Source organism: Malurus melanocephalus, unplaced genomic scaffold (assembly GCF_030028575.1).
Source record: "Malurus melanocephalus ecotype Western Australia unplaced genomic scaffold, MMel_1.1 scaffold_544, whole genome shotgun sequence".
In the NCBI taxonomy this organism is placed as follows: Eukaryota; Metazoa; Chordata; class Aves; order Passeriformes; family Maluridae; genus Malurus; species Malurus melanocephalus.
In genome coordinates this window covers 27,371-49,954 of record NW_026623776.1, presented here as the reverse complement: position 1 = coordinate 49,954, position 22,584 = coordinate 27,371, and the positions used below count along the sequence as shown (strand labels likewise).

The window sequence follows — 22,584 nt, the reverse complement described above, 5'->3', positions numbered from 1 at the left end:
TCTTGAAAGCTGCTTTAGTTAGAAGTCATTCCAGTCAGGAAACAAAAGTWATGAAATTATATTTAATGAGGCCCAAACAGCATTTGTGAGCAGTGAATTTTCCAAATAGCCATCTTTGAGCTGTGAATCCAACTTATCAACTTATTGATAAGTTCACATGGAAAATCTGGTGCATCATGAAGAGCAGATGAATTTTTAGCTGGTGTAAGTCAGTACAGACCCACTAACTTCTAGAGAGCATCAGGTTATCCTCGGTACAAGAGYTGGCTTCAAATCTGAGGAAAAAAGAAGGAGAAACCTGAGGGTAGTTTCTGCAATTATTACTAGGGGATATCTCCAGGGTTTTAAGTAGAGAAACCCTTGATAAGACAGCAAACTGAGCCTAAGGAGAACTCCAGTGACTGCCATAAATAAAGACATATCTCAGAGATGGACCAGAAGACTCCCAAGGACTAGCTGAGTTTTCCTGTAAGAATATTCAGCAGATAGCAATTTTCTCTGTCATATCCCAGTTCTCCATGATTGCTCAGCATGGTGCTCTCTGATTTTTTCTATCAGAACCTTGGACAGCAGCAAATTTGCTTGATTAACTCCATGAACCCATTGCTCCAACCCCACAGGTCTGTGGTCTTCTTCGAAAGGATTGTAGAAATTACCTGAGCAAATAAAATAGGCTCACAAAAATGTTTRCAAATAAAATTGGCTCACTGTTTAGAAAAAAAAAATAAACACCATTTTCCAGACCATTTCCCAACATGATTACAAAGCAGTTTTATGGCAGATATGAATGCTCTCATCTGGTCCTGAAAACTAACAGTTCCTGGTTTTGTCTGGTACTGGAAAGAAAAACATGCAGAGATAAATCAGCAGGTCTAATCTGAGGAGCTGTGATTGAATGTTTGGTAAATATTTCATGATGGAAATTAAATAAAATTTGTAAATGCACTTGAAGCCATTATTTTGACGATACATGGACTTACCCCAGCACTTTACCCTGGCTTGTGTGTGAAAACTTTCATTAGCATCACCTTCTGAAATTGTCCTTTTAGATGGCAGCCAAGATTTTACACCCAAACAGACCTCCAGAGCTCTACAATACTGTTTGTTTTTTTAAGTCCAGGCACCAATAGCCTGATGAATGCTATTGGTGAGTTCACAGAGCTCCCACAGGATCTGGTGGGGCAGTAACACACGTCCTCTGTGCTGTGTCCCTGCAGGAAGCCTCGTGTGCCTACGTGCTCATCGTGACCGCCGTGTACTGGGTGTCTGAAGCGGTGCCCCTTGGTGCAGCAGCCTTGGTTCCTGCTTTCCTCTACCCTCTCTTCGGAGTCATGAAGTCCAGTGAGGTCAGACATTGTGAATTTTTATCATTTTATGTCCTCACTCTTTGCTAATTAATTGGATACGGCTGATATTAATGCTGTAGCAAGACTTTTGGGAGGAAGAAGTGCTCATCCTGTAAGGTGTAACTTGGTCCCACCAGATCTTTCTTCCACAGAAGATGGATGTGAGATGCAATATTAACCAGGAGGGATGTCCATCCTTTCAGCCAGGGCATCACCAATCATTTCCAAAACCCATTGCACAAAAAAATCCCACCTTTCCCCTCTCAAACCCATGTAAACAGCAGCTATAGGATGCACTGTAAACTTTCCTTCCAATTATATTTATTATGGATTTCACACAAAGCAGGAGGATGCATATATTAAAATCAGTTACCATTTACTGTAGAAAAGACTAGATAATTTTGTTATCCAGGTGAATCTCGAGTCCTTTTTCAAAGCTTTAACTTGCTACAGCAGTGTAGCCATGAGTTCTCAGACAACGGAGTAGCTGTACAAAAAGGTCTGTATGATCAGTCCTGAATTTGGCTTTCTTGAGGCTTTTTTGAATGCTAATTTCTTTCATGACATGCCAAGGATTTATTTTATCTCATCTACAAGTTTTGTCTATCTGTCCCTGCTTTTTTCTRTCTCTTTTTTGGGGGGATGAGGGGACAGCACATTTGATTTAAGGACTAGTAATACAGGTAAAAATGCAGAGGAATATGTAGCAAATATAAAATTGTTGGTTTCTCTCACAGTCTAGCACTGGGAATAGCCATAAATGGATATAGACAAGCATGAGTCAAGAGTTTTATGACCTCTTATTCTCCTGAGCTTTGTGATATAATGAGGTACATTTTCATACGAACGCAATTCAGTATTTTCACAATCTTTTTTTGCTAACATAAAGGTAAAGTAGTTGGGCATTTTCATTAAAAATTTGGCAGCACACTGGAGAGGGAAAATTTAATGGCAGCCTGAGAGAAATTCAATGTAACACCAAATAAAGTGACAGTAAAGCTACTGAGGAGAATGTATTATTTGCTTTAGGAACAGAAATAAATCCCTGCATTCAAAAATAAACAGCTCTGATGATGCTGCACTATTTCCAGTCTGGAGTGGCTCTTGCCCAGAAAATTACTACTWTTTAAGCTCCAAATAACTCAGAGGGGCTTAGGAACATGAGTCACTGTGTCATATATATKTATGTTGGTGTTAATAAGACTATTAACATTCACTTCTTTCTTCAAAATGGCTGTGAAAGAAATAAGGGAAAAAACAAAACAGATTCTTCAATCTCCTGGCTTGGCGTGGATTTCCTTCATTCACCTCATGATAATATTTTTGAAAGGTAGCAGGAAAAAAAAAGGATGTTAATGAGGAAGAAACTAGCAGAAGAAAGCCAAAAAGGTGATATTTAAAAGTTCTGACACAAAACTGTGATGGCCAAGTCTGTTTGGGTCACCATAGGGATTTATTAAATAAATGCCATTAAATGTCATTCAATACATAACTTGTTGCAGATTTCACAAGATAATATTTGTGTCATTCTTGCCCTTTATGGAGGACCATCAGTGTAACTGAGGACAATGGAAAAATTATTGCTTCCTCTGCTCTTAGTTGTTTCAAAATTTTGGCACCTACATTTGGTTAGAGGAATAGTTTTAAACTGAAGAAACTATGTTTTTTTTAAAAATATTCCATCAACAGCTCAGGAAAGATTGAATCAGAATGAAATGAAAAATTTTGCTACATTCCAAGCATCTGTCTGTAACTTTAATTTTCTCCCATTTTTTTTTCCTTTTACAGAACTATGTGTGTGCATTTGTACATCAATTTTATGGTTTGCTTAATTTGTCATTTTTCAGTGGCTTTACAGAACATATTTTCATATTTTATCAAGCCCCACATCCAAGAATCCTGCTTTGGGAGTAGTCTCTGAATATTTTCCTGAGCCAGTGATGATTTTTGCACATCATCTTTAAATTAGAGTTCTTCTTGAAACTTTTCCCCATTTTCCTGATGAAATGGAAATGGATTTCCAACGTGAAAAGTTTTGGCACAGGATTTGTGGATCACTGCAGCAATATAGCAACCTATTTTTTAAATTGCATTCAAGAGCAAGTCCCAAAGGACTTTTTTTCTGAAGCTGTAGATTCTGGRGATGCCACATTTTACCCAAAAGCTGAACAAGCCAGAATAAATATAAGCAAGATAGACAACAATATCTCCAGAATGAACAAGCAGATGAAGCACATGAATAAGTTGTCTCCAGTGCAGCTCTGTCTGTGCTTGTTTCCATCTGAGCCTCGTTGAGTCTGACTGATTTACTKCAGGCACTGAACATCCTGCTCCAAAAAAACATTTCTCTTGATCTCTTCAAAACTGAGGAGCCTATAAACAATAGGGTACAGAGCCTTATTTGTAAACACAACATGGAAGAGATTAAAGAGAATGTTTTCACTTAYGAATTCTTCATTTTCTCCCCAGCTCCCTGTCATTCTTACTTCAGGGAGAAAAAAATGTGATATACCATATTCCTTCTCATTCAGCATGCTTTCCGAGTAGGGCAGTTACTGCTTTTTCAACTGATTGCTTCCCCCTGGCCCTTAATGCAGGTGGCTGCTGAATATTTCAAGAACACCACGTTGCTCCTCATGGGTGTGATCTGTGTGGCAGCTTCTGTGGARAAGTGGAATCTCCACAAGCGGATCGCCCTGCGCATGGTGATGATGGCCGGAGCCAAGCCAGGCATGTGAGTGAACCTCTGAATTCGGGGCAGTCTGGGGCTGACAGGGGTGCCTTAAACAAGGCTCACCTGAAACAGGGGCCAGACAAGGTGAAGAGAATGAAAGCAGACAAATTTAATCCTGGCCTACTGGTACATTATAGGCAGACAACGTTTCCTCCTGAGGCTACACCCAAAATGGATCCAAATCATGAGATCTTCCCCTTTTATAAGTTCTGTCCCATGCACATATTGGGCCTCAATTCTCCAATGATCTTCAGGTGATGATGGCAACCACCCCAAGCTTGCTCCCTCAGTTCACTGTTGTTTGCATATTTTGGGGCTCTGAGGCAGGGAAGTGTCCTTGGACTTCAGGCTCAGAGAGAGATTGTTTTGTCTAAAGAAGGGAGAGCAGCAGCTTTAGTGCTATACAAAAGAAGTACAAGAATACAGAAACATGAAAATATAGAAGCTAAAAAAACCTACAGCACCAACAGCAGCATCTTGAAACCACCCTGATATTCCCACCCATGGCCCAAACCCACCTTAGGTTGGAGCGTTTTCCATGCCCATCTTTCCTCTGAGAATCTGAACCCTTACAAATGCTCTCCTCCTTTCTCTGCCACCTCCAACCCCTCATGTTTCCCCGTGCTGCTCTCCAGGCTTCTGCTCTGCTTCATGTGCTGCACCACGGTGCTCTCCATGTGGCTTTCCAACACGTCCACCACAGCCATGGTGATGCCAATCGTGGAGGCYGTGCTGCAGGAGCTGGTGAACTCTGAGGAGGAGTGCGAGGCCATGGCCACCACGGGCAGTGCCATCGCTGAGGAAAACAAACCAATAGGTATTTATCAGCATTGGACCTTTTTTTTTTTCTCATTTATCAGTGACCAGATTTGTTGATACATATTGTTCAAATTCCATCGGGGTCAGGTCTGATTTATACTGCCTAAACCACTGCTTTGCAGTCTTTCTTTTTGTACTCTGATTTTTACTCTGATATTCCTTTCAAGAAATGAAAGAAAGTTTCAGGAAGTAAAGGAAGAATAGCAGTTGGGAAACTCTACTGAAGCAGGGCAGCTGTTACAGCTGTGAGTTGTGAACTCTTGGGATTTTACAGGGTTGGAAGGAAACCCCTGGGAATAAAGTCCAGGAAATTTGGAAGAGGCCCAAAATTGTGCTCCTGACAACCCCAAAATAAAAAAAAATCTGTAAGAGGTCTAGGGCTCATTCTGTTCATTCCTTCCCAGAAGGAAAAGGTTTAGGAAGAAAATAATCTCTCTTTTCTTTCACTGCGCAGTTTTCAGGCTGGAAATTGCTTCACCCAACCTCATCTTTTAATTGCCAAATTCACATGATCAGTGAATTCACGTGCCAAATTCACAGCGCCAAATAACAAAATGCTGCATGAAGAGAACACCTGAGACTGTTTGGATGGGCTTTTTCTGCAGGGGCAGCGCTGTGAGCTCAGCTCAGCTCTCACCCCAAGGGCTGCTCTCTCTTGCTCTGTTTCAGGTCTCGGGGAAAGGAACGGGCAGCCTTCGCTGGAGCTCATCTTCATCAATGAGGAGTAAGAATGAACCCTGTTCATCAGGACTGCACATTTGAGCCCTGCACAGGTTGCATGAGATGAACCCAGGAGTAGAGTCAGGAACGGCGAGCAGACTGTCACAAGTGAACATTTCACACATGACTGATGAGAAAGGATTAATGTAACGGTCCAGATCTCACTAACATATTGCAGCATTCATTTATTTAAGGCTGTGCAAATTTTAGGGAGAAGGGGAATATTTAGAGGTGTTTGAAAGCTCTTTTGAAGTCTGTGTTTGTGCTATGTAAGAAAGTGCTGTGCACAGACTTTTTGTTCCTGTTCCCCTGAAGGAACAGTGATGGAGAGGAGCTGAGTACACCATGGACTGCCCACAGGACATATCCTGAGGGAAATAAATCACTGACAGAGCATTCCTGAAGAAAATCTGAGCTGCCTGCATTTAAGAGAGAGAGTGGAGGGTGGGGGGACACGGTGGGAGGGAGAACCAACCAAAAAAACACCCCTTTTGCCTCACAAAATGTGTAAAAGCTTTCATTAAATAGGCAAATTTCTTCAGAGGTTTGAAACACTGACAGTTTCAACTGTTCTCTGTTTGGGATAGAATCTACTAAGGGGAAAGGGTAAATCAAGTAAGGCACTCATTTCTTTGTCAAATTATCTAATTAACCATCAGTTCAATATATACAAGACAATGTACAAAGCTAATGTCCTAAAAATTTGTTACAGGCCAATTCTGAGGAGCATCTTATGATGTGTGAGAACAAATTGCACAGTCCCTTTGTGAGCTCCTTCTGTGTTGTTCACAACTGTTCAAAACAAAAGAGAAACAAGTTTCTTTTACTTTAAATATTGATATACTTTAAAACAACCATTATAATTCATAATTGAATTATACACAGGTTGGTGGCTTTAAGTTAACTTATCTCATTAGTCTAGAGACTAATGGGTTCTCCAGTATTCCCTCTATCATCTCTTTTTATCCCAGCCAAATTTTCTGGGCCATATAGAATCAAATCTTCAGTTTGGCACTGTGTATTAATCCCTTTAAGCCCTGTTGAAGAGCATGTATGGAGTATTTCATACAGAACTGTTGTTAAAATAAGATTACTTGAAAAAGAGCTTGGATTTGGGCAGGAAAARCAGCACATCATCTAGAAATGAGCTCAGTGGGTTGTTTGCATGATCCACATGCCCCACAGGACAGGTTTTWGGGAAGGCTTCAATGTGACACAGGTAAGGATTCAAAACAGCACTGGAAAAGTTGGCAGAGGAAGAGCTTGACTAGAACAGGCAGCAGAGGTGCTGGATAACCTGGTGGTCCTCTCCTAAAATGGGGTAAATACTACCAAAAACAAACCTTTTCTTGCCTGGAGGTGGAACCCCACTGCTGCACAGCAAGAGATAGAGCTGTAGAAAATAATGATAACTCTTACATGCCTGGCCAAGAGCCCACAGAAGAAGTTCTAATAAATGGTATTCAGCATTCCAGTAGGTACTAGGTCTCATGCAAATGTTGCCCCTCCTACTCATAAAATGTGCCTTTTGCAGGAGCTGGGTGAACAGGCATTTTTAAATTATGTTTTCTTTTCTCTTTTCTTAGTGCCACTACTGCTGACTTCAGCTCCTTGATGCACTCAAAGGTATTGTCAGAAGTGGTATCTTTCTGAGCTACACTGGCTTCTAATGCAGGAAACATCACAGCAAAATGCACACAGATCTGAAAAAAAACGCTGCTGTTTCCTTTATTTCAAAAGTGTGGTGGTTGTTGGCAGAAAGCATTGCAGGATGTCCTGCTTTGTGTTTCACCTGCCCGCCTGCTTGCACCAATCGACTGCAGAGCATCAGCTCCACAGCAGCAACGAATGAGTACAAAAATACAAAAGTACAAGTTTGCTGCACTTCTTGCTGGAGATCCTGAGGTCCAGCCAGCAAACTGACAGTTCCATATGGCTTCTAGCAAATTCAGATATGATCTGGCTATTGTCAGCTTCTGCAGCTGAGGCATCTCTGTTGCTACAGCAGCCTGCACTCATCACAAAGTCACGGGCTCAAGGGACCTGTTAGATTCTCCTACATGAGTTTGAAATTAAAATGTGTTAATTTTTTTCATTATACAATAAAATAATCACTCTATCATATATTTTATATATTTATTATTTCATTATTAATAATAATTATAAAATATATCACTATTTATATAAATATTAATTATTATAGTAATTGTTATTATATAAATGGATATAATATACATAATTTTATAATATAGATATTGTATTAATATATATAAGGATATTTATATATATAGTATCTATTTTTTTCTAATATGAATTATTAGTTTATATGTGTATATATAATATACACATATATTAATATATTGATATATTGATATATTAATACGTTAATATGTTAATATATTAATATATTAATATATTAATATTTATATTTGAATTATATATGACTATATATAATCAATCTAAATTAAATAAGTTTGACATTAAAAAGTGGGGAGTTTAAACCTCTTTTTTTCCCCCAGTTTAAAATTAGCAGCTGATTTTTAGTGGATCAGATTTTCTCATCGTTTTGGGATTTTTTTTCTTTTTCCTTTTTTTATCCCCAACGCCTGCTACTCAGTACCTGTACAAAACATCACAAACTTTATTCTAAGCACCCCCAGGAATATAACAAAAGCTAATTCAAAGGCATTTCTCTCCTGACAGAGCATGAACGGGGTGCACATGATAGCCAACTCTCTTGGAACAGTGAATTCCACAAGCAATGGACAGCATCTGCCTCAGGTAAGGAAATGCTGGATTTGGGGGGTGGAGGCAAAAGACAGATGTGAAYATCACCAGCTCCCCACTATTTCACATTTGCTCCTTGAAGGGAATCATTCTCCATCATCTCACCACAGCCAAGGCTTGCCCTTTTGCTGTTTCTTGCTGTTTTTCACTGTTTCTTGCTGTTTCTTTCCCCATTTAAAAGGACCCAGAACAGGAATGTTCAGAAGACCCTTCCCCAATGGCTGGGACGGTTCATTTAGCTTTATATCTAATAATGTGATCATGAGTTTCCCTTATTATTTGACTGGAATGGCCACTTTGTTTCGGAAAATCCTCCTTGGAAAACAGCCCGACTCAAAAATAGCAACCCCTAACACATAAAACCCTACTCAGAACCAAAAAAAAAGCAGCAGGACTGAACCATTAATCTGTTCAGCAACTTTGTTAGGTAGCCTTAGTATCCACTGCCTTTCTGTCATCCAAAATATCCGGCCTCAAAATCTTCCATTAAATCAATTCATTCCAGTATTTCTACTTCTTTTGAGAGGATCCAGGAGGAGATTGCTGCTTGGATGACAATTTTGTTGTGTCCTAAAGGTGCAAGTTCATGTCAGCAAAAGAACAGGCTAAAAACAAATTTGCCTTCACAGTTCAAAAAGAAATCAAAATACAAATTAGTAAATATAACAAGCCTATCTGAAGCACTTGCTGCCTTTTTCCTCATTCCTAAATTACAGCCTTGGACCTTGAAGTACTGCACCTTTTTTCCCAACACAACAATTTGATTTACCAACGTAGAGAGTTTCCCGTCACTGACAAGAAAGCTTCTTTCAGAGCACAATTTTCTGGCATCTTTTCCCTCCATGTTCCCATTGCTCAGCCTTTCCCATGGCATTTCAAGATCCCTCCATCCCAAATCAGAGGTCCTGAGCCACTTTAAGTGCAAAAAGTTCACGGAGCCTTTGTGTGGTGGCGGCTCCTAAACCTCAAGGATGATGGATTCCTTCTGCTGGCATCCCAAAGGCTTTTGGTATCCCACTGCTACTCCAGTCAGATCCAGAGTTGGCCCAAACCTTAGCCAGAAGCCTGATTACTGCTTGTCCTACATTTCTGTCACGGACCAGGCAATTTCAGACCCCTGGACAAGTTTCCAGGACTGATCCCAGTTAATCCTTGTGAAGAAAATCTGCCCTCTCTTACACAAACCTGTTGCTTCTCCAACATTAGAGCATGCTGGCCTTCTTTCTGACCACCTGCCTTACCTGTGAACGTGTCCCCTCRCAGGCTCAGATCCTGGTCCTGCCTCCTGAGCCCCCGGATCTGGACCTGAGCACCAAGTACCGCTACCAGACCAGGCATGACCACATGGTCTGCAAATGCCTCTCCCTCAGCATCTCCTACGCTGCGACCATCGGGGGGCTCACAACCATCATAGGCACCTCCACCAGCCTCATCTTCCTGGAGCACTTCAACAAGTAAGTGACACTGGCATTTGGTGACAACAGTGGGTGAGTCATTGTCACCTCTGTGTTCCCCAAGGAACCCTCGCAAGACATTCTCTCCCAAGGAAAATTTGCTGCTTCCTCTAATAATGGTTAATGTTTGAAATTTAATACATATCCATGTCTTTGTCTCATGCAAAGCAAAAATTCCTCAGCGTGTGGTAGCATTTRAGTTTCTCCAGCATCTTCTTTTGAATTGATATTCTTATTATCATGAAGGCAGCAGGCACTGTGGAAAAGCAAGCACTAAAGCCATGAAGATATAGCCAAGAAGACAAAAAAACACTCACAAAAGAAGAAATGTCATAAAATCAGCTGTTCAATCTGCAGTGTAAAAAAAAACCCAACTTACAAATGTGGCCTTACACATTTGCTTCAGAGAACATGGGAAGCAGCTCTCTGACCAGCTAAGTGTTTCCTTTATCATATGTCCAGGGCTCTCAAAGACATGAATRTTTCAAGGTCAGAAAAAGGAAGGTTTCAAGGTCAGAAATATGACTGTTTCAATGTCAGAAACATGAGTATTTTAATTTCAGAAACATGAATATTTCAATTTCAGAAACATGAATGTTTTCTGTCAGAAGACTGATGGTCTTCTCATTAACAGACACATCCAAGCTCAGCCCTGATTCTGACCACCCCCACTACTGCCCTGATACCCCTCATTTCTTTCTCTTAAATGATGGTAGCAAAGGAGACTAAGTTCAGAAATCATACCAATCCAAGGATTTGGATTTTATAGAATTTTCCAAGGTCTTGTTTTGTGGCAGTTTCATCAGAGGTACACATGAAGCATCTTTATCAGAGCACAGCAGAATGGAGCCATCATTTGTGTGGCCCATGATAAGGCACACAAAGAGATTCTGGGTGAAATCATTCTGAAATCTGACAACATTCAAAAAAGCTTCAGTAGAAACCACAGGTAGGGATGGAATTTCAGCCCTGSTAATTCTCAGTGCTTTTGAAGATGGCCAGACAATCCAGACCACCTGGAGTTAAAGGTTTGCAGAGTTATATTGTTCATCTGTTGGTCAGGCCAGGTCAAGGACTGACATATTTTGGCAGTTGTTTTCACTCTACAAATGCAAACTGATGGAATTTTTCTCTCATGCCATGACAGATGCAGATGGATAAAGGTTTGTGTGCAACTATGGCTATTGGAGGTCCCTGTCCCTTTACTGTTCTAATTTCTCATCCTCTTTTTTTCAATTTGCAGCCAATACCCAAAAGCTGAYGTGGTGAATTTTGGAACCTGGTTTCTCTTCAGTTTCCCCATCTCCCTCATCATGTTGGTGCTGACTTGGTTCTGGCTGCACTGGCTCTTCTTGGGCTGCAAGTGAGTGAAGATTGTTCAAGATACACAGATTATTATTAAGCAGGGTGTCTGTGGCTCCTCTCAAACATGTCTCATAAAGAAGTTTTGACTAGTAAATGGCAGAATTTAATTTTCTTCTTCTGACCAGAACAATTACCAGAGGAAATCTCTCTGCTTAGCTGCCCAGCACAGACAGCAGTGTAGAGTGCTGCTGCTTGAGGGTGAAAAGCCCAGGTATTGCTGACAGAAATCCTTACTAAATATTCAAATGGTTTGAGTTTTTTCACTCTTATGACAATGAGGATTCCCTAGTGGACTTAAAATCTTGGTATATGTTCTTTCGGAAAAGAGCAGTTTAAAAGATGAATAGAAAAATAACTGCAAGTGAACAARTTACTTTTCAGATCTGCCTCCAGCTCAGTGAAATTAACATAAGACCAGTTAAAATGAAAGGTAAATAGACTCCATATATATTTTTCTTTAAAGGGGTAAGAATTCACAGCATAAGAGATAGATCCATTTAATACCAAAAAGTCCCTAAGCCCCCAAATAAGAAAAAGTCTCAGTTTTCCAGTTCATTTGTACCACATATTGTCTTTACAAAGTTAATGAAAATTGCCTAAGTGCATGCATTTAGAGTGGACTAGTTAATCAGCATTAAATTGTGATGCAGACACATTTACTCAGAATTAAATTGGCCTTAATTTGATTTAGTTTACTCTTAAAAGTAAACAGAACTGACATCACTAYTTCATCTAAGACAATGAATAAATTGATAATGAGTTCTGCTTGCTGCTGACCTTGACTAGATTTGAAGAAGTAATTTAGAGGTGAATGGCTAAATGCCTGTTTCAGTCAGTCTCTGAGTCCTGTGGTTCCAAGTTAAAAGGCTAATATAAATTCCCTCCACCACTTTCTTTTTTTAATCTTGAGAAGAAACAGGTCCTAACATGACCCTCAATTAATTTAGTTTAAAAAATAAACAAAATTGGAATTCCACATTGCATCCAAGACTCCATGCTGATTAATGTTGTTCTAAATAATACCAGAGACTGAAGCATTATCGACTTTTTGAGAAGTACTGGTTGATTCCAAACCTCCTTAATCTCTGAATTCTATTCACTGCAGTTCATTAAAGAACGCTTTATGTTGGGAGCTGGGCTTCAATACTCTGCCTTCACATCCTCCTGAGCCTGGAAACACTTAGGACATGTTGAAACAGCTGCCTAATGCTTGTGCATAAATGTTTAATGAATTCCTGTAATGTTATTTTCCTAGGAAGCCCCATGTCATCAATCTGTGCTTACTCGGCTTAGCTGGAAAATAATTCCAGGCTTTAAGGCCCTAGAACAGGTCAAAGGTGAAAGGGAATGGACCCATCAGGGGATCTTTGCCAGCAAAAAAAGAGCTGAGGAGAGAATTGTTAACCAGACCTGGCCTTTATAAGCCACACAGCTCTTCTCTTCCAGCCCCTTCTCTTCCTACTGGTGGATTCTGCTGAAGTCTGACAGCAAGGTTTGCAAGGAAATTTAAAATATCTACGGATGGTGGGCAGTGCTAAGTGAGCTGGAAAAATGAGTCACGTGTTTGCCCACATGAAATGGAAAGCCTGGTTAAATCCTTCTGCTGACCACACAGGGCCTGGATCTTGAGCAATGCAAATTCTCTGAAGAGTCTGACCTTGAGCAAATACACTGTGGAGGTTGCAGCCCATGGTTTGGCCAGTGCTGCAGCTTGGGTGGCTAGTGAGGTACCAGAGAAATATTGAAACAGCAGCAACCATAAAAGCACCTATTATCACCCAAAAGAATGATAAAAGTTGTGCTACTRTACTTCCATTACTGATGTTGCCTTTTTTAGATCCCCTTACACCTCTGTGTAACAGAGGGTACAGTTGGAGTGAAAAGTAAGGGAGCTGTGGCTCAAAACACAGCAAGGCAACACTCCTGCAAAGCAGAAAATAGAGGRTTAAAGTGAGCTTGAAAGCATCTTAATTTCAATTAGGAATGTCCATGCTTTCTTATAGGATGAGGGCAAACTGAATAAACGAAGGACTTCACTGAACATCCATACAAATATGTAGCAGGATCAATATATTCAGCCAGGAAATATGCTCGTGTTTTCACGTCCCTGACAGAAGTACAGGCTTTTATTCCCTAGACAAAGCACCAGGCTGATTCCCCATATCCCCAGAAAGGCAATATGGTGCTTTTCTGGCTATGCCTGTTTCAGAAATAGCCATTATTTTAACAGTATAAGCAGAAGCAAGCAGGTCGAGGCAGATAAGGGGATCCGAAGCACAGCTTTCCCTCATTATTTACAGCAAATCCTGAATATTCATGTCAAATATGGCCTCAAAAACCAGAGCAGGCCCCAAATATGTTGGATAGCCCTGATCCAACTGGAAAGCATAGTTAGCCCATTAAAAATTTCTATTAATATCTGACCTSTGCCYCAATCTTTCCATKTGATGACAGGAACGAGCYGAAGCTTTGGAAGGTTTTTGGCAGYTYYTTGAGGRAGCCTACGCAGAGGGAGCCCAGCCATGGCTCAAGATGRCTCAGTGATACCAATCAGCACTAGTCAGAGCACCCTGGGGACCTTGAGCTATGCCTAGAACTGAGTTCTAAAAGAGCTTGAAACCAGATCACTCAAAGATCACGTGCAGTAATTTCCTTTCCCATTGCCATTGGGCCTCGCCCCAGTYGTGTCTTCTCCCAACTGTCCCTGACACCAGAATTTTCATTCCACCTCACTACTGTTTGTTTTTTTTTTTGTCTTTTATAATTATTCCCACCCCCCCCTTTATCTGTTGTCTAATTTTATTGTTCTSTCTCAGTTTTAAAGAGACCTGTTCTGTGAGCAAGAAGAAGAAGACCAAACGGGAAGAAATGTCAGAGAGAAGAATTCAAGAGGAGTACAAGAAACTGGGAAATGTGAGGTAAACCATGCCTGCCTTCCTTGGGAATTTACAGAACCACCCTCTCCTATTGCCCCTATGCTGCCTTTGGCTCATGTATCTCTTTCTAAAACTGTCAGCTCTTTTTCCTCCCTTCCAGGATAAGAATAGAACTAAATGCAAAAATGAATGAAAATCAAAGAGTTTGCTACAAACATGCATGCAACATGTAACTCATTTATTTCCTGGTGAGGAAAAGGTAAATAAAGGAAAGATTCAAGTTTATTCCAGAGTTCAAAGGTCATCTGAGTCAAGGTTTGTCTTTGAACCCTAAAGGACTCCTTTTCCTAATTCAGACACAGACATATTTTAGTGGATATAAGTCCAACAAAGGCTTTTTCCTACACTATGAGTTGTCCAGCCCTCCCAGTTGCACACAATCTTTAAAGCACAGTGGCAAGAAATGACTCTTGAAAGACTATTTGGCAAGATTTTCATTTTCAAAAGGGCTGATATGCCACAGATTTCCTTCTTCACCAAATATTTTTGTTGCTGTTCACCCAAAATTTTGACAGAACAACTGCCTGAATATGATAAACTCTGAAACTAGACTGTTGTTCGTGCTGTTTCTAAATAATTTTTAATAATAATAATTTTTAATCAAAATCTATGCTAAATTAAAAATCCTCAAATCCCCTCAAGTGTCCTCAAATCACCTTTGTGTGCACCATCTGTGCTAATTTACATTGTCATTTGCTCTTAGGCTTTCTACACCCTTCAAAAAAAATTGCAAGAGAATGTGTTTACAGTGGAATGCTAATATGAGCTTCACCTTGTTCACATATTTAATCAGATAATAATGCAAATACAAAACAGGCATTTAGAAATATTTTCCTTCAGGTCTTGCCCACGAATAATTGAATTGCAAATACAGATGGATATTTTTAGCCTGTTTTTTTACTGGGTTTTACTTGGTTCCCAGCTGGGAGGCCAATCTAGAATTCTTTAATTCAAGCTAATCTTCTTTGCTATTTTCCATATAGTTTTAATCTTTTTTTTTTTTTTTTTTTTTTAAGCCAATTTCTACTTTCTCACTTCTGGAACTTGCTCTTGAGTGTTCAGCCCCAAACACAATTTTTCTTTTATTTCTAGCTATCCTGAGATGGTGACTGGATTCTTCTTCATCCTGATGACCTTGCTTTGGTTCACTCGTGAGCCTGGCTTTGTACCAGGATGGTCATCTTTTTTTGAGAAGTGAGTGAAATTCCCTAAACAACTCCACAGGAACACAACTTTCCTTCTTATCAATTTCTACAATATTTTTTTTCCTAACCCATCATCAGCCACCTTTAACAAGGTGGTGAAAAAWTGAGTTTTTATTCAAAAAAAGCATGTGTCTGTTCATGTGACAAATTTTATTTCTTGATATACAGAGTGAAYTAAGTAAACAAAGTAAATTAAACCATTTCAAGTGTAAAAGGACAGGAGGGTCAGATTTTGAGCTTGAAACATTTTAATGCATTCATAGAGAAGTCACTGGAATAAAGCACAATTATAATTAAAATTAAAATTTTTGAAAAAGTTTTGTCCAGAAAATGTCCATTCATTTAAATATACAGAATGGCGACTGAAGTAAATAATTTTTCTTTTATTTGAAATAATATGGAAACAAATTACATTGAAACTTACTATAAAACACATTGCATATCAAAGAATAACTAATTTGAACTTAAATTTTGTTCACATTTCTACTATATAAAATTAATTTTTCCTCTCAATTTTGACAGGAAAACAATTTCTAATACTGGAGTTTTCTGATGATCACTGGAGTTTGGCACTCCTCAAGATACTTTTTCAGAAAGCATTTTAAACTTTAATTTAAAATCAATCTACAGTCTATTTCTAAAGAATCACTTGTGTTTGGCTTTTCCCCAGAATGKGTTTACTGTTTCTTACTTATAATAAACACACATTTTTTTTCCTTTTCTCTAAGTGAATAGATTTGTAAACCAAAAGGGATTTTTTTTTCCAGACAGAATGTTAAAAATTGTTGAGCAATGATTGAAGTTAGCTTCAAGAGTCAGTTTAATAAACGGAAAAAAAATCTGATTTGAATCCAAGATATGTAGGAATATTTTTCTAGCGGCTTGTTAATATGACTTCAGAGGTGGAAATATCACTGCACCTGCAGAAATGTGTTTGGAGCTATGAACCTGGTTTGGAAATGTTCCTGTTAATGGGTTTTTCTCATAATCTCATTGTTTTTTCCTAGGAAAGGTTATCGCACTGATGCCACCGTCTCTGTATTTCTTGGTTTCCTCCTTTTCCTGATTCCAGCAAAAAAACCATGCTTTGGAAAAAGGAAAACAGGTGAGGAGGATGCAGCAAGAAAGAGAGCTGGTACATTTTCCAGTGTCTAATGGTTTGGGGTTTTTTTCTTGTCTGTACAAGTTCCATGATGAGACTTTTATGTCTGTAAATCAAGGTTCAGTTTCTCCTCTGTTACCAGCCCTTCCTACATCAGATCTCCCTTTCCTTTGCCATAATTCATATTGTCCCTTTCAGAGGATAACAAACAGGTTTTGAATCTGAGACTGCCACCTCTTCTGTGCCAGCAGAATTATTAAAATTTAGGGCTGAAATTACAAAAGGTTCAGATGGAGTTCCATATTAAAAAGCAAAATTGTTAAATCAGCTGAAGATTTTACTTTAGTAAAAAAAAAAGGTTGTTACTTATACAGTGTAAATCACTGATAATGTCAAAAGATAAACATAAAAGAGGTCAGAAAGTGCCAGACAATGTTCCAATTTTGTGCAATGCTTCTCTCACAGCCTTCTTCATAATAATAAGATTGTTATTCCACGTTTGTGTTTGGGTAGCACTCAGTTGTTTTGTCAGCTTGCTGTGCCAGGCTTTCAGCAATGTTGTATAAAAGTAGAATTGTCTGCATAGAATTTTTATGTAGCGATTATGAATATATAAAAACTAAAAAAAAAAAAAAAATACTGTCATATATTGCACAGGTTTAAGGAGAATATGACACTAACTCTTCCTTCAAGAAAATACTCAGGCAGCTAAAAAATAATGTCCTCAGATAAAATTTAGGGGTCTAAATGCATTTTTTGCAGCCTTCATGGCTTACATCATAGCTGTTCTTTGATAATAAAATAAACCATTATTTTATTATCTTTGATAATAAAATAAACCATCCAAAGATGGTTTTAACACCATCTTTGTGGTCTACAGATATATGCATACACATATCACAGCACACAGTCCCTCAAAAAGCTGTGACACGAAAACATAGGGCTTTACAACCATTTACATCAACACAGCAGCCAAGGGAAAATAAGGATGTTTGGAATTAATAAACCGAATTTTCTGAGGCCAGAAAAATAGGTTGTGCACTGCCTCKTGGCTTCTCTCTCAGGTAGTTCTCAAGATAACTCACATGAATATTCAACCATTCCTGTCCGTGTGAAAAATGTGAAGTTCTTTGCAAAAAGAGCAATGTAATACTGGTCACACACTTGATTTATTTGATACAGGAGATGRTGAAAAGTCAACAGACATTAACAGGCTGGATCCCATCATCACCTGGAAAGATTTCCAGAAGACCATGCCCTGGGAGATTGTGGTGTTAGTCGGAGGAGGTTATGCCTTAGCAGCTGGATGCAAGGTACTGATGCAGATTTATTTTTTTTTTTCAGTCCTCCTTCCTAAAAATATTATCAGCTTGCTCTTTTATTCCTTTGCCTGCTCCCCAATTTAGATTTTGGATTTTTCCAGGTTTATACATAACCTAGCACACAGTTACTCCCTGCACTCAACGTATCTCTCACTGTTTATTAAACACTGCAGTGAAATCCAGCTTACTGAGCAAAAGGAAATACAAAAAATAGCATCGGCCCAAACTTTGTTTATTTGCTGGTGGGATTCTCTGATGCATACTGCCATGAGGAAAAGAATGTGCTTTACAAACACACCGAGTATTTAGTAATTCCTGTGCTTCTGTCCTTTCCCCAGACCTCTGGCCTCTCTACATGGATTGGACGTCAAATGCTCTCCCTGAGCAGCCTTCCCTACTGGGCTGTAACCCTGCTGGCTTGCATTTTGGTGTCCATGGTGACAGAATTTGTTAGTAATCCAGCAACCATAACCATCTTTCTGCCTATTTTATGCAGYATGGTGAGTTCAAACCRTGACATTTTTAGTCTGTTCTTTCCTGACAGGCTCGTGGGAATTTTTTCAGCATGTCAGGGTCTTGGCACTCTGTTCACATGAAACCCGGCCTCAGTTCCCAAGCTACTGTTCTGTAGCCTTAGAAGTAGGAAAAATAACAAGATTGGGCAGCCAAAAGCATATTTTAGCAGGAAGGAGTTTATAACACCTCTCAGAAAAAAAACGCACACAAAAAAATTTACTATAGAATCAAGGAGACAGGTGWATTTCACATAAAACTTGAGATGCTTTTGTCAATGTTATTTTAAAAGTGTTATTAGTTATTAGTCACCTGCTCCCTACTGGTAAGAAAAGACTGGAAAACTGTATTTTATTTCAGATTTTAAAGAGTTCAAAGGGGTGATCTGGTAAGTATTATGTTTTCCTTCATGGAAAGCAGAGATGTTTGTAAAGGGTGGAAAAAAAAATTAGGACATTATTGACAAAGGTGGAAGAAAGAGATATTAATTTCATTTTATATTGGAATAGCAGTTACAGAAGATGGTTTTATTTATTTTCTTTTATGTAATGTAAAGCTTTTCATACCAAGAATGCAGGTCATCAATCGTCTTTCCCTATTACAACAATTTTGTGGGATTGTCCCAAAGCATCTTGTGTGAACAGCTCTGAGCTAATATGAAGATGTGGTCAGATGAAAATAAGTAATTGTGTTTCTGTGGCTTGGGAGTTCAGATTTGCTTCTGCTCTCTACAGAAAGAGACTTTCCTAAAAAAAAAATATTTAGAGTAACAATCTACTTATAATGTGAATGCCACTTTAAGGCAGACTCTCCGTTCTGATTACAAAAGTTTCATGGAGACACTTCCCTCCCTAAATGGTAATGGTTGCTTTGTTTACCCTTCCCCCCTTTCCCTATGACATAAAACCAGGCCAAAGCAATGAAAATGCAAATGAAAATGCAAAATTTTATCACCACAGAGGACAGCAGCGGAAGAACCCTTCTTCAGCCCACTGTAAAGAACATCCCATCATCTCTGCCTTCTCACCATGGAAGTTTGGGTCATGAACAGTTGGTTCTCTCAACCCATTTTCAGGAGGACACCACATGATGGTCCCAGCACATTCAGCAGCTGGAAGAAACAAGTTGTTCACATTAACCTGGTGTGACTTCTCTTGGATGGAGACTGGGACAGCAGCCAGTGCTAAAATCCAGCAGACACAACTCAGAATGACACAGAGAGCAAGGGGGAGAAAGAGAAAATGTGGCCCAACAGTAGCACACTCTACCCTCCCTCAGTGTGAAATGTTTCAGGAGAGAGCACGAGCAGCTCATAATTATGACATTGCTCTAAAAATCCCCAACCAGCCAAAAAACACTTCCATGCTGAAGTTTATAAATTAGGCAGATGAGATTCACAGAAAACAGTGAATACTAATTGTCAGCAGTGACTTTTATTGATTAGATGAAAAACCTGTCCCTCTCTTTTTCCAGTCAGAAACMCTGCTCATCAACCCTCTGTACACCCTGATTCCTGTCACCATGTGCATCTCCTTTGCGGTGATGCTGCCGGTGGGTAACCCTCCCAACGCCATCGTCTTCAGTTATGGGCACTGCCAGATTAAAGATATGGTGAGTCCTGGGACTGGGTTATCCACACATCCTTCATGCAATTTCAACACCCCCAATCCCAGCAGCCAATMAGAGTAAGGATTATTTTGGAGCAATAATAATGATTATGTTGGTGCTAATATTAAATATTGATGTCTGCTTTGCTGTTACATAATAGAGCTGTCAGSTTAAGAACAAGCCAAAATCTGCTGTGGGACACACACATTTCTTTATTTTTTAAATGAATGATCTAAAGAKCTTCAGGAGTATGCAATTCTTTGCATTGACCTGTTAAGAGAAGCRTAAGAGAGCACGAGATATTCGATTTATCACACAGCTCTGCAGTAATTCATGTCATCCTGTGTGTGTGGTTTAACTGTGGTTTAACTCCCCATTCTGATGGTCTGATTGAGAAGTTTGAGTGAAAAACTGAGCAGTTCAAAATAAATTGCATCACCTCTAACCATCCCTCCTGAATATTCCCACTACATATACCCTTTCATCACTGTGCTTTCTTTTGCTCTAGAAATCACTATGTATAAATTACCACACTATATGTAAATCATTGTAGGTCCTACTGCTTTTTTTTTAATCTATGTAAATTGATTTTGATCAAGTTGCTCTGATGCATTTTGCTTTTACAGGTGAAATCTGGCCTGGGTGTAAATCTCATTGGCCTGGCTGTTGTCATGGTGGCCATCAACACCTGGGGAATTCGACTCTTCCAGCTGAACACCTTTCCAGAATGGGCAGCAGTCAGCAACATCACAAGGCAAACGTAATCTTCAATGGGGAAAAACAAAAAAAAAAAAAAAAAAAAAAAAAAAAAAAAAAAAAAAAAAAAAAAAAAAAAAAAAAAAAAAAAAGAAGCAAAAGTGCAAGACCAAAGCAAGTCAGGACAAAATATTGAACCTACATTTCACACACGAAAGAAAGAAGGAAACTTGTGTATACAGAGAACCAGGATCCATTGAAAACCATGATGAAAACACACAGGGAGCTCTTCTGCAGCAGCTTTTCAGTTCTGAAAATCAGCATGGGTTAAAAGCTTTGCTCTATTGTTGTTGTCTCTGGGATACCATAACTCAGAAMAAATCAACTCCTCCAAATTATCTGCTTAGAGCTTCTTCCTGTCTTAGAATAATTGTGTAGGACTTCTATGTAGGACTCTAGAGGCAGAAGAAAAGCACACATACACTGGTGCCCTAAGCAGCAGCAGAGTCAGTCCTACCATTGAATGTAGGGTGAGCCTTATTCTCAAATCCAGAAGAGTTTTATAAGCCTATTTCTTTTGAAGGCAAACTATTCTTCTTCTTTTGAGGTGACTCATCACCACCTTTTTTTGGTTGCAAAAACCACTTTTCCACCTAACCCAGATGAGCTGGACAGAAATCCAGCTACCACCTACAGCACTTCAAAGGGATAGCAGAAACTTCCAGAGAGAAGTTTTTTTGGAAGGAGAATGTGTATTTTTTTTCCCTCCACAGCACTGGGATCAATTTCCAATATTGCAATACTCACATTCTCTGCTTTGGAAGGAAGTGTTTCAGGAACAGAAAGGTTTTGTTTTTTATCAATGCTGCAGTGTGAGTTGTTTCAGCAGGGGAAGCTGTGAGCAGCAAAACCTTAGCACCAACACCCCCACTGCTCTCCTCTCTCTYTGGCTGCTGTTTAGTTGTGCACCCSTGATTCCCCTGACAGAGAAGGCACAGTCCCATCCCTGATGGCACCCAGTGCTGCTCCATAAGAAGGGAGAGGGCTGAAGTGGAGTRGTGCTGGTCTATCCCCCCACCCCGWGCATTCACTTGAACATCACACTCCCTGCTCTCTAGCAGCCCAGAGAACAGGAGACCCAAATGTAGGAAGCTGTGACACAGAGTAGATTACTCCCAAGCCAAAAGGCCTCTCTCTTTATCTCTCATCAGCAAAGTGAATGCCCTGCTTTCCTGTCTGGATCTCTGTGACACTTCTGGTAAATCTTCTCATGTATTATGTCCTGGTTTTAATAATTTTTAATAATTTCTTTCATGTCAATACATTGAAGCTGTATATTAGGATGATTGGATAACATGTAATCATACTCTTCAGACATACACTTTAATGAATTTTTATGCTTTCCACTTTTAATCCAGGCTCTCTAKTTGATAGTGTGGCTGTTTATTCTGCAAAAATAAAGTGTCAATAAAATAAATTATTCACTACTGCACATTCTGGTGCTCCATGAGAATACAAATTGGATATATTTCACCCACAACCCACTAAACCCTTAGAGAAGCAGCTTTGAGACAGCAGGAGGTGTTGGTTTACTGCTTCTGTCAAAACAGAGGGATCCCACAGAATTCTCTTGGAAATAAACACACAATAAAAGGTCATAGGCTGGCAGAGGGGGAGAAATACGGGAAAAACACAAAAGCATGTCTTAACCCTTGCACCAAAAGCAGGAAGCAGCATCCTTTAGCAAACCAATTGTTATTCCTGTAAATTTCATTTTGAACAGCAAAGTGTTCCTGTGCATCAGTGGCTGAAAGCATCACCATGCCCCTCTAACGCCTCAGAGACCTCAGACTCCCTTTCTTACCCCTTCTCTCACCTCCCCAGTTCCTGTGCTCCCCCTGTCCGGAGCCAGCAGAGCTCAGAGCAGGCTCTGCCTCCCACATCCTCCACACCCCTCCAGCTGCCCTCTCTGGGGGT

The 22,584-nt window shown here is 39.6% G+C and overlaps 1 protein-coding gene across 1 annotated transcript in view; it reads left to right on the top strand.

Moving 5' to 3' along the window:
* Positions 1-22,067, top strand: part of SLC13A4 (solute carrier family 13 member 4) — a 27,032-nt gene extending 4,965 nt beyond the window's left edge. The window contains exons 2-16 of the mRNA XM_057381980.1: positions 1,218-1,346; positions 3,944-4,080; positions 4,716-4,897; positions 5,569-5,623; positions 7,206-7,257; positions 8,323-8,400; positions 9,670-9,860; positions 11,104-11,223; positions 14,042-14,143; positions 15,254-15,355; positions 16,374-16,471; positions 17,651-17,781; positions 18,129-18,290; positions 19,777-19,914; positions 20,538-22,067. Of these exons, the coding sequence (XP_057237963.1) occupies positions 1,218-1,346; positions 3,944-4,080; positions 4,716-4,897; positions 5,569-5,623; positions 7,206-7,257; positions 8,323-8,400; positions 9,670-9,860; positions 11,104-11,223; positions 14,042-14,143; positions 15,254-15,355; positions 16,374-16,471; positions 17,651-17,781; positions 18,129-18,290; positions 19,777-19,914; positions 20,538-20,675 (1,815 nt within the window). The 3' untranslated portion in view covers positions 20,676-22,067. The remainder of the gene's footprint in view (positions 1-1,217; positions 1,347-3,943; positions 4,081-4,715; positions 4,898-5,568; positions 5,624-7,205; positions 7,258-8,322; positions 8,401-9,669; positions 9,861-11,103; positions 11,224-14,041; positions 14,144-15,253; positions 15,356-16,373; positions 16,472-17,650; positions 17,782-18,128; positions 18,291-19,776; positions 19,915-20,537) is intronic.
* Positions 22,068-22,584: the final 517 nt, after the last annotated feature.